Source organism: Caretta caretta, chromosome 9, assembly GCF_965140235.1.
Source record: "Caretta caretta isolate rCarCar2 chromosome 9, rCarCar1.hap1, whole genome shotgun sequence".
NCBI classification, from domain to species: domain Eukaryota; kingdom Metazoa; phylum Chordata; order Testudines; family Cheloniidae; genus Caretta; species Caretta caretta.
Window position 1 is genome coordinate 58,175,952 of NC_134214.1, and position 14,902 is coordinate 58,190,853.

General features: G+C 50.2%; 1 protein-coding gene across 3 annotated transcripts in view; it reads right to left on the minus strand.

Annotated features, from left to right (window-relative positions):
• The window catches only part of F8 (coagulation factor VIII), a 96,114-nt gene that overhangs the window by 23,665 nt on the left and 57,547 nt on the right, over positions 1 to 14,902 (minus strand). For all 3 annotated transcript variants that reach the window (XM_075132342.1, XM_048863627.2, XM_048863626.2), the window contains exons 17-25: positions 13,879 to 14,107; positions 13,459 to 13,641; positions 12,308 to 12,424; positions 9,782 to 9,853; positions 8,711 to 8,796; positions 5,800 to 5,955; positions 4,845 to 4,989; positions 3,717 to 3,865; positions 2,446 to 2,622 (exon numbers count right to left, since the gene is read on the minus strand). In XM_075132342.1, the coding sequence (XP_074988443.1) occupies positions 2,446 to 2,622; positions 3,717 to 3,865; positions 4,845 to 4,989; positions 5,800 to 5,955; positions 8,711 to 8,796; positions 9,782 to 9,853; positions 12,308 to 12,424; positions 13,459 to 13,641; positions 13,879 to 14,107 (1,314 nt within the window). The remainder of the gene's footprint in view (positions 1 to 2,445; positions 2,623 to 3,716; positions 3,866 to 4,844; positions 4,990 to 5,799; positions 5,956 to 8,710; positions 8,797 to 9,781; positions 9,854 to 12,307; positions 12,425 to 13,458; positions 13,642 to 13,878; positions 14,108 to 14,902) is intronic.

Sequence of the window (14,902 nt, forward strand, 5' to 3'; positions counted from 1 at the left end):
CAGTGTAGACAGCACCTTCACTGACGGGAGGGGCTCTCCAATCACTGCAGTAAATCCACCACCCAGAGAGGCTGTAGCTAGGTCGACGGAAGAATTCATCCATTGACTTAGGCCTGGTCTACACTACAGAGTTAGGTCGACACACACAAGGCAGCTTGACCTAACTCTAAGCGTCTATACTAAAATTTTGCTCCCATTGATGTAACTGCCCCATTACACTGAGTCTGTGAGAGGCGTAGAGTCAATGTTGATGTAGTTAGGTTGACGCAGGTCAGTGTGGAGCTTACATTGACTGTTACTGGCTTTCAGAAGCCATCCCACAATGCCCCACACTGACAGTACAATTGGTACAACCGCTCCTGGGGAGGACATGCACCGCCAACACAAGGAACAAAAGTGATTTAATTACTGTGCAATGACTTGGTACATAACTAAGGCTTGGTCTACACTACATCAGAGGTGCAAGTAAGCCAGTACGCCCCAGTACAGCCTACCGGCAAGAGCTGGTGCACCGTACCGGGGTGCATCGGCTTCCCCAGGCGCAATTTAAAGGGCCTGCAGCTCTCAGCAGCGGCTGGAGCCCCTGGGCCTTTAAATTGCTGCCAGAGCCCTGGGGTAGCGGCGGCGGGGCTGGGGCGGCGATTTAAAGGGCCCGGGGCGGTAGCAGGCTCTGAGGATGATTTAAAGGGCCCGGGGCAGTAGTGGCGGCTGGAGCCCTGTCCCCGGAGCCCTGCTGCCGGAGCCCTGGAGAAGCGGTGGTGGGACTCTGGGGACGATTTAAAGGGCCCAGGGCTCGGTCGCCGCTACCGCCCCGGGCCCTTTAAACCGTTGCCAGAGCCCGCGGCTGCCGCTATTACCCCGGCGGGGGGAGGGGAGGGGGAAGCAGGCACTTACTGGTACAGGGTGGCCCGGGGCTGGCTCTGACCCCCCAGTCCCGCCCCTTCCACCTGAGGCCCTGCCCCTTCCAGGGGCCAGAGCCAGCCCGAGCCCCGTACCAGTAAGTCCCTAGACTTACTTTCACCCCTGCACTACATACTTACTTCAGTAAAACTACGTGAAAAATACACCCGCCCTGAGCGATGTAGTTCTACCAACCTCTGTAGACAGTGCTATGTCAAGGGGAGAGCTTCTCCTGCCGACACAGTGACCACCTTTCACGGAGGTGGAGTTATTAAGCTGACAGGAGAGCTCTCTCCCATCGGCTTAGAACATCTTCACCAGACAGGCTGGAGCTGCGCCAATGTAAATTTGTAATGTAGACCTGCTCTTAGGTCGACATAAATTTGTAGTGTAGACAAAAAGTTTCTTTCTACCTTTTGAGAGAAAGAGGACTGTGTGTGTGTTCTTGGTAGATAAACAGGATTGCACCAAGAACAGACCTGACTCCTAGCACCAACTTCTCATCCTAGCAGAAAAAACCCTGCAAGGCCCCAAACACTGACTAATTCCTCCATCCAAAGAGACACCATCACAACCCTGGCAGCACATCACTGCCAAGTGGTCCTTGAGTTGCCCATGACAAAAGCCCCAGGAGTTGCTGTTGGTTAAATAAAGGATACAGAGGGGTTGCAAGCCCCTCTCCAAGTGTGAGCCAGCAGGGCCATCCTTAGGATTTATGGGGCTCTGTGCAGTATTATTAAACTGGTGCCCTATGCTCGATGGCAGCTCGGGCTTGCATGTATATTTTAGAAAAGGTGGTCTTTTGAAGGATTTATTAAAAAAATTATATGCCTGAAGATCCAAGCATTTAAGGCTAAAGATGAATACCAGATTGTGTATCTAAAAATATGTGCGAGGATTTTTTAGAGATGTGATTTTATAATCTTCAGCAACACACTAATGAAATATTTTTAAAGCAAATTTTAAACTAAGATCCTGTAGACTAACATGTTCTGAGTAAATATTACAGTAATGCACAACTGTTTTTGTCAGTAAAATTCAGAAACTGACAGTATATACCTGGGGTTTGGCAAATGCCTGTTAAATTGCTTCATTACCACTTGAATGGCTCTTTAACAGATTCAGTGTTGTCCTAATAGGTCTGGCAGGCTGGAAGGCTTTTCATAGAATCATAGAATATCAGGGTTGGAAGGGACCTCAGGAGGTCATCTAGTCCAACCCCCTGCTCAAAGCAGGACCAATCTCCAACTAAATCATCCCAGCCAGGGCTTTGTCAAGCCTGATCTTTTTCACTTTTAAGTACTAGATCCCCTCCAGAGGAAGATTCGCCAGGCTGCAGCAGCCAGCTGTGGTCGGAGCCTGCAGAAGGGGTCAGAACAGGGATAGGAAGAGGTAACGGGTGGACACTAAGACCCAGGGGTGCCCCATATTTTTGTATGTCCTACGCAACATAGCTGGGTATGCCTAAGGACAACCCTGAGTACCAGTGTCTGTGATCCCTTGGGCTTTCCCTGGTATCCCAGGCACCAGCCTGGATCTGTTTACCTTCTCCTCGCCATTCTGGAGAACTGGAGTCCAACGCGAGCCGTCCTGACTGCTGGAGACAGCAAACTCCTTCACGAACATTTTACTGAAGATGAATTTGGCGCCCTGGGTTACGATTCCAGTGACTCTCATGATCTTCTCAAAGTCCACCTGCAGCCACTCATTGGGGCTGTTCACCTGGGGAATGACACACCAGCCTTCATGTCCCCTTCAGAAATACCCACCAGACACAGTGCAAATGGTCCCCTCAGCTCTCAACATGTCAGAACTTTTACTTAGCCATGTCCAGTCCCTCCCACTACTCTCAGAATGTCTTCAGCGCCAGGGAGCAGACAGGCCAAAACCCTTTCTATGCCGTAACCTTGAACCAAGTTGGTAACCATCTCTGGACATGGTTGGTGCTAAAACTTCGGAACAATCTCAGCTAACCAGGTGTTGCCCTGCTAGACTGGCACATAGCATGCTCCTGGAACCAAATGAGGACACTTATTTCCTTGTGTGGGTAGGATCTCCTCACAGCATCTGTGTCACCAGGTTGGCCAGCACTCCTTCCCAGACTCTTTGCAGTAGGGAATCCCAAAATGCATTGCTTCATGTGCTCCGCTGAGGCATTGTGGGATAGCTACCCTGATTTTCCCACAGTGCCCTGATACAAACATGGCAAGGAGCATGATCGGTACAGATGCACAAACCCACTGGAGACACATGTGTGTTGCGAAAAAGGCTGCTGTGTGGACACAACTCAGCCTGGTGTGTTGTAAGCATGGCAGACAAGAGTGTCGCAGTCACAGTTTACTTGTATTGTGGATGGGGCCTTAATGTTCTACAAGGAGCTGCTGGATCCAAAGAGACTTTGAACTGAACTGGCCTCACTCTCAGAGGGGCTGAGCCCCTGCACGTCCCACTAATGTCAGTGGGAAGGAATGGTGAGTGCTCAACATTTCTGAACACCAGGCCAGGGATCACAGCTCATGTTAAGTGCACTCACTGTTCCTACTCTCATCTCTGTAGCGCATCCTCCTTGGAGAGGCCAGAACTGGAGTAGTTATGATCTGACCCACAGCCAGACCTCCTGCACCCTGCCATACAGCACCTCCTGCTCAGACTGGAGCAGCTATGATTGACCCACAGCTGCTGCTCCTCTACCATTCTCCACAGGGACTCCTGTCGGGAGAGGTGGGGAGTGTGGCGAGCCAGTGCGCTGTCACTAGCTCAGTGCTCCTGTGGGCTGGGAAACCCCCATTTAAAAGTGGGGCATGCCCCATGGTTACCTTTGGCTTCCAGGCATTAGTCCTCTCCTGCAGGTTAAGTCGGGCTTGGGAGGGAGCCCAGCTAGAGAACATGTTCTCACTGTAGGAGGAGGCAGAGATCTGCTGGTTGGAGATACTTTTGTTCTCCATTCCTAAGGGCATGGAGCAGCCTGGAAGAGAGTTGAAGCAATAGAAACCAATGCCTTCTGGTTGCCCATTACTCCCATTTGGTGGCCTACTGGCCAACATATGGGAGGCAGCATCTGTTATCACATCAAGACCACCTGTCACAGTCCTGCTGTGCACGTACCTTACCTGGCTATATTTCAGCTTCTGCAATCCCCTGCCAGCCCAGCTCCCATGTCTCCAGAACAGTCCTGTGCATTGGACACACACCCAATACCCAAAGCAGCTCCTGCTCCCTCCAGCCTGCTCTTGCCGGGAGGGAGGGGGGTCTGTTCTCCTTGAGTCACTCAGGAGGAAATAGAACAAGGAGTACTTGTGGCACCTTAGAGGGTACTCCTTGTCCTTTTTGCTGATACAGACTAACATGGCTACCACTGAAACCTGTCAGGAGGAAATGTCCTTCACTCCCCAACGTGCCTCCACATATCCAGCCCCAGTGTGTGTGGGAGGGGGGGACTCCATCTGCTCACCTGCTCCCCCTAGACTGAAATGGCAGCTGACTAAAAACCAAAAGCAAACAGGGTTCCTTAAAACAGGTGAGGATCAGACACTCTTTCTAGGAGGGCACTCTCAGCGTGGCTAACACACCCACCCACAGCTGCAGCGTCAGCACCGAGAGCTAGCTCTGCGCTCTTCCCAGGATAGCCATAGCCATCAGCCAATAAGGAGATTTTCAAGCATCACTTACCTGCCAGATGTCACTCCCTCTTCCTGTCCCCTGCAGCTAATCTTGGTGTGTCTGGTGCCAGCCCCACCACCAACATGGTCTAACCCTGCCAGGCCCTGAGCACCCTCGTCTCTCACTGAAATCAGCGGGAGTTGAGAGTTTAGCACCTCACAGGTGCAGGCCCCTGTCCCCCTCTGCTCCAGAGTTAGATTTTAGAGGGCATGAGGAGGAGCCAGGAGCAGAGGGCCTCATGGTGGGACTTACTGTTCAGATCACGGCCTCATGGTGGGACTTACTGTTCAGATCACAGCCAATGAGTTCCATGCGCAGAGTGGTCCGGATGCTGAAGTGTGTGGGGTGGAGGCGGATATACCGGGCTATGATGGGGGGGTTGAAACGATTATCTTTCACCCCTGTTGCATCCACATTCCCAAAGAACACCTGCAGGAAGGGAACAGATGGGGCCCTGTTTCTCCAGCGCTTGCAGAAGGAAGAGGACAGAGGTCTACAAAATAATCATAGCATCATAGAATATCAGGGTTGGAAGGGACCTCAGGAGTTCATCTAGTTCAACCCCCTGCTCAAAGCAGGACCAATCCCCAACTAAATCATCCCAGCCAGGGCTTTGTCAAGTCTGACCTTAAAAACCCCAAAGGAAGGAGATTCCACCACCTCGCTAGGTAACGCATTCCAGTGTTTCACCACCCTCCTAGTGAAAAAGTTTTTCCTAATATCCAACCTAAACCTCCCCCACTGCAACTTGAGACCATTACCAATAATGAGTGGCAAGGAGATGGTCACTTCAGTCTGGCACTTATTAACCTTACCAGCTTCATAACACAAGAATAAGGGCTCAATGAAATCAATATGAAACACCATTCAAATGGATACTAATAAATACTATTATACACAACCCAAAATTAACCCCTGGAACTCACTGCCACATGATGTCACTGAAGAGTAGGTTTACAAATGGTCAGACACTTATATGGACAAAAACATCTGCCATGACATGAACTAGGATGCAATTACTGGAGCAATGAATCCTCATGCTTCAGGATAGAAATGTATCACCTGCTGGGATTAGGAAGATATTTACCCCCGAGACAACATTGTATAATTATATGAATTGAAAGGGGTTCTGGCCCCTGCAGAAGACAGGATGCCTGCCTTCATCACACCCTGGCCTATCAGTCAGTTCTAGAAAGATGCAGCATCCTTTTCAGATCCTATCCTCTCTCCTTTACTCACCATCTGGGAGCTGGTGGCATTCCCCTTGTATCTCTTCCACCTCTCCCCATCAAGACCATAGAAGATGATGAACTGGGAGATGTAGAGGCTGGAGAACTTTTGCCGGGCCCCCTGGGTCTTTATGCCATGAAGGATCATGGGACGCAGCAGATCCACCTACCGAGGGAATATAAAGATTCTTTTCCCATAGGATGATTGCCATTTGGTATCCACTCCCAACGATAGCGCGACTTGCGCACCGGGTTTGACTCCTCCCAGGTTTGGGGTTGCGGAGGAGCTTCCCTCCTTGATATATCTGGGGAGGGTGTTGCAGAACCCTGGCTCATTGAGCAAGGATAATTTGTCAGGACCAGGCTGAGGTATCCCACACCATCAGTGATTGCAGGGGCCACTGGGAGACCTCAGACCACCCTCTCATCATCTTCCCCTCTGCTACTCAAACCAAAACAACCTGCAATGGCACTGACAGCCCCTAAGAAATGTGCCAATCTACCTCTCTCCACTCACCCTGCAGCCCCAGTGGCCCCAGTCTCTCACAGCCAGCACGAATATTAACCAGCATTAGGAAAATCACACCCACCAGTATGGTTGAATGGACCAAAGATTACTACCGCCTTTGGGGAAAGAGGAGCCTCAAAGGGAGGGGACATGGTCTTCGGGTTTAAAAAAACAGGGTAGCGACTCATGCTCTACCAAACCTGCGAGTAACCATAGGCAAGTCACTTCAAGCCTCGGTTTCCCCATCCATACAATAGCGACAATATACAGGGTTGCTAAAAGGTTGAATGACTATTTGTGAAGCATTCTGAGATCCTTGGATGGAGCATGCTATAAGAGTATTATTATTGTGTGTGTATTGTCAGGAGATTATCACAGGCACTGTGCTGGCACATTACAGTTTTATTTGCTTTGTTATAATTATCTTAACATGACAGTGACTTTTGTGGGTTTACATTTCCCTTCACATTTTCACAGCATAGTTTTGGGCACTCAATGCAATTGAAAAGGGATGAATTTAACACTGGTAAAAGGAAACAGTCGATCATTAACCTTTGGAACTCATTTCCACAAGATATGATGGAGTCCAAGTGTGTAGCAGGATTGATAAAAGGATTAGACATTTATATTAATAATAAGAATACCCAAAGTTATATTAGATGGGATAAAATAGTATAAGGAATATCAACTTTGAGACTTCAGGGCACAAGTCAACCCCTAACTGATAAGGGTCAGGAAGATTCTTCCCTTATGGCTAGGTTATTACAAAGCTGTCTGGTAGGGGAATTTGCACCTTCCTATGAAGCAGCTGGTACTGGTCACTGTTGGAGACAGGATACCAGGGGGGAGGGATAGCTCAGTGGTTTGCACATTAGCCTTCTAAATCCAGGATTGTGAGCTCAATCCTTGAGGGGGCCATTTAGGGACCTGGGCCAAAAATTGGGGATTAGTCCTGCTTTAAGCAGGGGGTTGGACTAGATGACCTTCTGACCCCGATATTCTATGATTCCTGTTTACCTGTGAGGGTTGATCTGGTGTTTATGTGAATCGGGGATGATTAGTGCTGACTAAAGCAAGGCTGGCTACAATACTTGTCAAGATTTTAACTATTAAAGCTGGGGGATTGCTCCTATTCTTAGGGCTAGCATCCTCACACACAGCAGTTTGAGCTGAGAATCCACTTTGAGGGTTGCAATGTTACAGTGCATCACTTAATCACTGTTATGCGTGTTACATCAATGCAGGAAAATCCACATTAAAAATAAACATGGAGGGCAGCTCATCTGTTCTGTTCATTAATAGGAAACTTCTCACCAAAAGGGAATCTGCTATTTTTCTCTCTGTGCAACATGAAATATTCTTGTTTTCTCCATCCGAGGGAGGCAGATACTACTGACTTCACCAGCCTGTGGGTGAGATGCTAGGCACAAGGTGCAGGGAGGGGGTAGGCAGGAGGAGGGGACCCTTTCTGCAGCACTGGGAGTCACATGCTATTTCTCACTCCAGCAGCAGACCTGTCTGGGGGCACTGAGGTTAGCTCCAGAGGGTGCAGAACATGCGGCACCAGACATTGAGGTCAGAATGGGGGCACAGAGTCTGGCAGGAGGGGACAAGTGGGGAAAAGGGAAACCTGAACCTGCAGGGAAAAGTGTGCGTGTGCGTGTGTGTGTGTGTGTGGAGGGGGTTTGGAGGGGTGTGTGTGTGTAGGGGGGTTGGAGGGGGGTGTGTGTGTGTGTGTGGAGGGGATTTGGAGGGGTGCGTGCATGTGTGTGTATGTGTGGAGGGGGTTTGGACAGATGGATGTATATGCATGTATGTAGGGGGTTTGGTGGGGTGTGTGTGTGTGTGTGTGTGTAGGGGGTTAGAGGGGTGCATGTGGGTATGGGTGTGTGTAGGGGGTTTGGAGGGGTGCATGCATGTGTGTGTATGTGTGGAGGGGGCATGTGTGTGTGTGTGTGTGTGTGTGGAGGAGGTTTGGAGGGACGGGTGTATATCCATGTGTGGAGGGGGTTTGGAGGGCTGCGTGTGTGTGTATAGGATGTTCGGAGGGGTGTGTGCATGTGTGTGTATGTGTGGAGGGGGCTGGAAGGGGCGTTTGTGTGTATGTGTGGAGGGGTTTGGAGGGGCGTGTGTGTGTGTGTAGGGGGTTTGGAGGAGTGAGTGAGTGTGTATGTGTGTGTGTGTGTGTAGGGAGTTTGGAGGGGAGTGAAACATCCCAATCTGGCAATGGCCTGAATAGCCTGAGGGCACTGTAGATGTGGTGGTGGAGAAACTGAGGGGCTTGCCCAGACTGAATTGCTCACTGCCTCTTTCTGTAGCTCATCCACAGGGCAAATGGCTGGTGCCTGCAGGCATCAGAGGCTACTATTAATTTCACTTAACAATGTCTCCTTCCTCCATAAGTGAAACCTACCTGAATCCAGGAGTTGCCGCTGTCAGTGCTCCAAGCATTGACAGACCCAGAATGATCTAACCGGGCCAGCCTAGGTGCCCATTGACCTGTGGAAGAACACAAGAGAGATGGGGAAGCCATGGCGTGAGTTCACTCACTGACATGGACAGACAGGTGTGATAACTACAGCACCAGCAGCAGAGTCAGAGCACATCCCTCAGTGGGTCTGTCTGCCTGCCCCTCACTGTTCAGACCTGGTTCACTGTCAGATGGGAAGTGCAGGTACCAGAGAGCTCTGCGCTGGTAAAATCTGGGCTCAGATTAAAAAGACAGAGAAACACAGAGTCTGGGTAACCCCACTCAGGCATCCTTGTCTGACAGAGACCTACTTCTCCCGTTTACCCTCTCTTTAACAGTGGCCACCATCCTGCCAAGGGACAGGGTCTCCCCGTGTATCATATGCTGTCTGGACTGTAAGGGGCCATATCTTCTTGTGTAGAGAAACAAGCATCTTGAAAACACTTCTGCTATAACAATGGCTAAAAAATGGATTCTCACTGGACTCCTCTGGGGGCTGGAGGAGGTTGCTCTCAGCTGACAGAAGAGGTGTTCGCTGGCCACCGCAGGCAGGGAGAGCTGAACTTGAGATGAAGTAGTGAACTAAACAGCAAGGATGTTTCAAGGCACCAGTCTATTGCAGACGCCTCATCTAACTGTGGTTACAATGGAATCATCCCAGGCATAGAAGGCAAGGGATAAAATCACCAAGGCAAAGCAATGCAGCATACTGAGGCCTCTAGGAATCAAGAAAGGATTTGAAACTCAGTTGAATGGGCCCAGGGAAGAAGGCATTCTAGAGCTGGGTCCTCAGAGCCAATGGTATGGCCTTTGCCAGCCCCTGTCTGCTCCCTCCACAACTCCTTCAATGCCGGGATGGTATCCAGCGGGAAGTAGGAACCACTCCATAAAAAAGGCTTTGTCTCAACTAGTAAAGTTGATTGAGTAGGTCAGGTCTTGCCAGCATGTGTTGGCTAAGCCTGATGAAAACTTGACCTTCTTCCTGGTCACAAGGCCAAAAAGTCCAGCACTCACCATACTGCCCTGAAGCTGTGATCTGAGCATCCGCAATATTCCCGGAAGCTAGGCCAAGGGGGTTCTGGCACTCTGCAACAAAGGGGAAGAGAGAGGAAAGAAGATTTATGGGCTATTTCATTTGGCCTTTGAAGCTAAGGCCTAGGTGAGCCTTCAGTCTTGGACGCTGAGTTAGGTTCCCAAGTCTGGTTTGGCACAGCAGCCAGGGAGCCCACGCAGCACTGCTTTGGAGCCTTCCCTGGGGCTGGTGGCCATTGTACTCAGGTGATATCACCTGCCATAAGGGCGCTCAGTTAGTGCTGGGCCAGCCTTTCAGAACAAACCCACAACCCAGGACAAGTGTGGGCTTGTTACCAACCCAGAGGTCAGGCCAGGCTTGCTGAAAGGTGCACCAAGTTCTGTGGGGCTTCGTGTGAACCTGGGCCAAGTTTCCAGCCACTGCTAGGCTTCGGGGGTGGGCCGTTCAAGATTTGGAGAGTAAATCACATGATACTTAGTAGTTTCAACTAGGAACCAGGCCAACTTGGCAGATTCAGCTGAGCACCATTGAACTTCTTTATTCATTGAAACCTGGATTCCAAATTGAAACTCAGGATGTGGGGACCCATATGAACCAAGACAGACAACGGCTTGTGCCAACACTGGAGAATTCAAATGGCCAAGTTCCCCCCCCATCTCAGTTCTGACCAGGTCCTGCTATCTGTGACCTACCACCCTGCGCAGCCAGGGTATTGAAAGCATCCCAGGATGGCAATATCCTTAGAGCCAATGCCACTTCATTGTGCTACAATATCGCCATGTGACAATGCAATGCTGCAGATCAATTGTGTTAATAGTCACTGTGCAGTGCAGATGTCAAGAGGCATCACAGTGCAGTGACATGACAAGTCTCTCCTGGAAGTTTTGACAGGTGTTAAATTTAAACATAGTGTCAGAGATCTTAAACTCACTTTAAAGGGGAGATAGAACCATGAACCCTGATTTTTTGCTAGCACTGTAGGGACAGTCCTAAATACAGCAAGAGCTGCAAAACGAGAGAACATCTCCATCCAGCCTTAGCTGTTAGTGACCCTAACTGCTACAGCTTTCACAGGAGGACTCCAAAAGCCTGAACTCAGGTCCTGGCATGTAAGTAAGGCAGGAGTTGATTTTCTAGCATTTTAAAAAATTCTTTGCAAATTTTTAAATCTGCCCCTTACAGACCCTTGTTCCTAATTTTGACCCTTGCGGGTGATATCAGCTTTTATTATTGGTTTATAAGCCAATCCGGGATGGTATATATTACAATTCACAGCTGCCTCTCAGAGAGTCCTCTGATACATCTCCTCTCTTTGGATCACTGGTATGACAGCTGTGTTGACAAATGTCTCTTCTGTGTACTGATGTCTGGCTCCCAGGCCTGTTTGTTGCTAGGCAGTGTCTTTTAAACACAAATCTTCATGTTTCTAAGAACATCTTGGCTGACACCTCCTATTTTTTAAAGTCCCTTTGCTCATCTGTGGAGCACTGCGGTGTTTATTTCCATTATAACTTAGACTCTTAAAAAATCATAGTACTTGACACTGTCTTTTCACGTCAAGCCCTTTCTAGTAAAAAGTGGATTTTGAATCTTAAGCGGCTTTTTAATTTATCTTTAAACAAAGCTTTTCTGGCTCACATTTAATGCTCCTTTAAGAAGAGGAAAAAGACCTTTACTATGTAAAGCCAACTATCCTACATCTTGGCAGAGGGTTAGACTAGATGACCCTTGTGATTCTATGATTCTCTTAAGTATAACAAATCAATCCTTTCCTTCTGTTTTGAAACTAGTATTTAAAATGAGGTGGAAACTGATTTACACTCTTGAGCTGGCAAAGACTTTACTGCAATTCCCAACAGATTTTGCACCACTTTACATGGTAAAGAGTGTTGCTGAAAATGACCACCTGTGGCCAGCCTCTGTGAGCCTTGGTGAGTCACGTTGCCTCTTTGTGCCTCAGTTTACCGATCTACAAATGGGTATTTCCCTATTCCATTAGCCAGCTGGATGGGCGCATGCAGACATGGTGATAAGAGTATGCACATTTTTGTGCGTGGCCCATAGCGTCTTAGGGTTTGAAAATCAGGCTGCTGGGGGCAAATTTTTCAAGGTGGTTCAAGCCGGCCTCCAGTTTTGCACCCATAGTCACATGCCCCCTCTTAGATGGGGGTGTAATTCACTGCAGGTGTGAATGATGGCAGTTAGCTATCCTGCTGTCTCTTCCGTAGGTTTGGTCAGGTGGTTCGATTGTTCAGCGCTGTAACTCTCCTTCGCCCAGAGCTGACTGAGGGTGAAAACTGGCGTGTCCACGTTTGAGGGCCATGAGGGCAAAATTTTCAAAAGCACCTAAGTGACCGGAGGAGCCTGAGCCCTGTTCTCCAGAGTGCCTTAGGCGGGTACTTCTGCACCTGTGAAAATGCTCCCCCATGCTGTCTAACATGAAATTCTCGGGAGGTGAATGAAGAATCAGTGAAGGCAACTGTAGAACAAGGAGAAGAGTCACTCACTCGGGTCATACACAAGGAACAGGGCGCTCATTCCAGCCTGCTGGTGCTCTCCAACCTCGCACTCCACCCGCCAGATCCCCGGGTGGGAGGGGCGCATTTCCACCGTTCCAAAGACACCTGGGTGAGAAGAAGGGGAGGGAGGGCAGAACAAAGGATTATTTATTTCTAGCGGCTAAAAGAGAAGCCTGTGGTGGCTACACCCACTCCTGCTTCACTCATGCTGAGGGCAGATTGTGCTGCCATGATGCCAATTGCACTGGACTACTCACAGAGTAAAGTACTGCCCAAGATGGGTATGGGTGCCAGGTGCTTCCTGAGCCTTAATAGCACATTGACTGGGTCAAATTGTTCCCTGGTGTAACTTCATCAAAGCCAGTACCGTTAGACAGGAATGAGTTTGGCCCAATAAATGCACTTGAATTTGATAAAAATAATTAACAAAAATATGAATTGTTTGTATTACATTGCACTTAGGAGCAGGGGCACTGGAATGGGAGAGCCAGGGGGCCATGGCCCCATCACTTTTTACCAGCCATAGAGCTGAGCGACAGGAGCAAGGTGGTGGAGAGGAGTGAGTGGGGGCTAGGGTCTTGGGGGAAGAGGCAGTGCAGGGGCGGGGACAGTGTGAGGGCAGGGGCTCATGGAGAAGGGACTGTGTGAGGATGGGGCTTCAGGGGGAATGAGTGGTGTGAGGGCAGAGCTTCGGGTGGGAAGGGCCGGTGCAGGGGCTGGGCCTGGGGGTAGTGCAGCTCTGGGATGGGGCCATGGTTTGGGGACCTGTGGCCCGCCCCACTTTTAGGACACTTCCACCACTCATTCCTAGGAGCCCTAGTCACGGACAAGGAGCTCATTGTGCGAAGTGCTGGACAAACAAAACAAGACTCTTCAAAGCCAGTAAGGCGTCACTAGCTAATGGCCATTTGGATCCAAATATTTGAGGCAGTGTTGGTCCAGGGCCTATTTCTCAGGCTGAGAGGCACTCGTCTATTTAGCTACCCCCTGATGTCAGGTTGGTGCCATGTCCACCCTAATCAGAGTGCATCAGCTGCACTAAGCTAGGTGGGCACTCTTTGGAGCTAGGCTGCTGGCTTCTCCTGCATCAGTCCTCTCCAGGAGACAGGTTAGCTCCCAGCACCTGGGTCAACTCTTACCAGGATAGAGGTTGTAGACTCCCATTCGATACTCATGGTTCGTCCTAATGGCAAACAGTTGCCCATGAAAATAGACTGAGTGGATGTCCTCAGTGCCGCCCACATTCAGCAGGTACCATCGCACCCTTTGGTGCTGAGCCATCACCAGCCCAGGCAGTGCATCCATCACGTAGCCGTTGATAGCTGGAGGAGAAGAGCACACTTGGGACGTGCTGTGGCAGGGGAGAGGTTCAAAGTCTGCAGACAGCAGCAGCCATGCTGGAGTGAGCTGAGGTCACTCTTGCTGTTACCCAGGGGATGGGCAAGGAAGGGGATTCTGAAGCTCTTGATCTGAAGCTCTGCTCTAACAGCAGACCCTACAGAGTTTCCCTTCTATGTGGGATGGCTGGGTAGGGAGGGGAGAGGAGCTGGAGCTCTTACCAGGGAAGTAGCTGCTTCTTCTAAAATCAGGATCGTCTGGCTGGATCTGGCAGAGGGGTGGGCAGTTCCTCTCCATGTTCTCGGCGAGGTACCAGCTTTTGGTCTCATCAAAGATAGTGAAGAGCAGAGAGAATTCCTGCACCGCCAGCTGCCTCCCGAAGGCAGGGCTCAAGATGCCGGGGCGGCAGATAAGCAGTGGCCCAACCAGGCCAGAGTGCAGATCCTTCTCCTAGGAAGGGAAAATAACCAGAGTGTAATGGGAATGTAGAGTCCACTCCTAACTTCCACCCCATCCACAATGCCACAATGTGGCTACTCAGAACAACATTAACCACCGTCAGGCAGGACTTTGGAAGTGTGTGCTTCATCCCAGGGCTGCTCTCTCTGTGCCTGTCAAACTCCAGCACCGCCCTGTGAGTGCCAACCACAACTCCAGCAGCATGTGTGGCCTCAGACTAGACAGACAGGGGAAGAGGCCTTGGCGATGAATGCTCCCAGCTCCCAGCTGAAAAGCCAAAAATGAGAGGAGCAAGGTGTGTGCAGAGCCTGGCACTGGTGCTGGGAGTTGGAGAGGCATGCTGGGTTTCAGAAGGGGGCAGAAGCCCCCTTCCTCTCGATCCCAATCTGACATGGGGGAGGAATGCACACTTAGAATTGCTCTGATTTGATTTGTAGTTCTGACTCGCTGGGTTCCCTTCCCAGCTCTGCTGCTGACGCAGTGCCTGACCTCGGGCAAGTCACTTAATCCTGCTGTGCCTCAGTTGCCCCACCTGAAACACTTTGGACAACGGTACAGGATGTTGTGAGCATTAGTCAGTCTGTGGCTGAGAAGGACCAGATTTTTAAGTCTGATGGCTGCTCTATCCATAGCCTGCATGGGGCCAGTCATGTCACGGACTGCCAGGGCATAAGGATGCCCCAGACATCCCCCCTGAGTGGCTCTGCACTGCCTAAGGCATCACCAAGGCAGGGGGAGTTTTGTACCTCTGGGTCCCACAAGCAGCCAGAGAGGGGCTGAGGATCT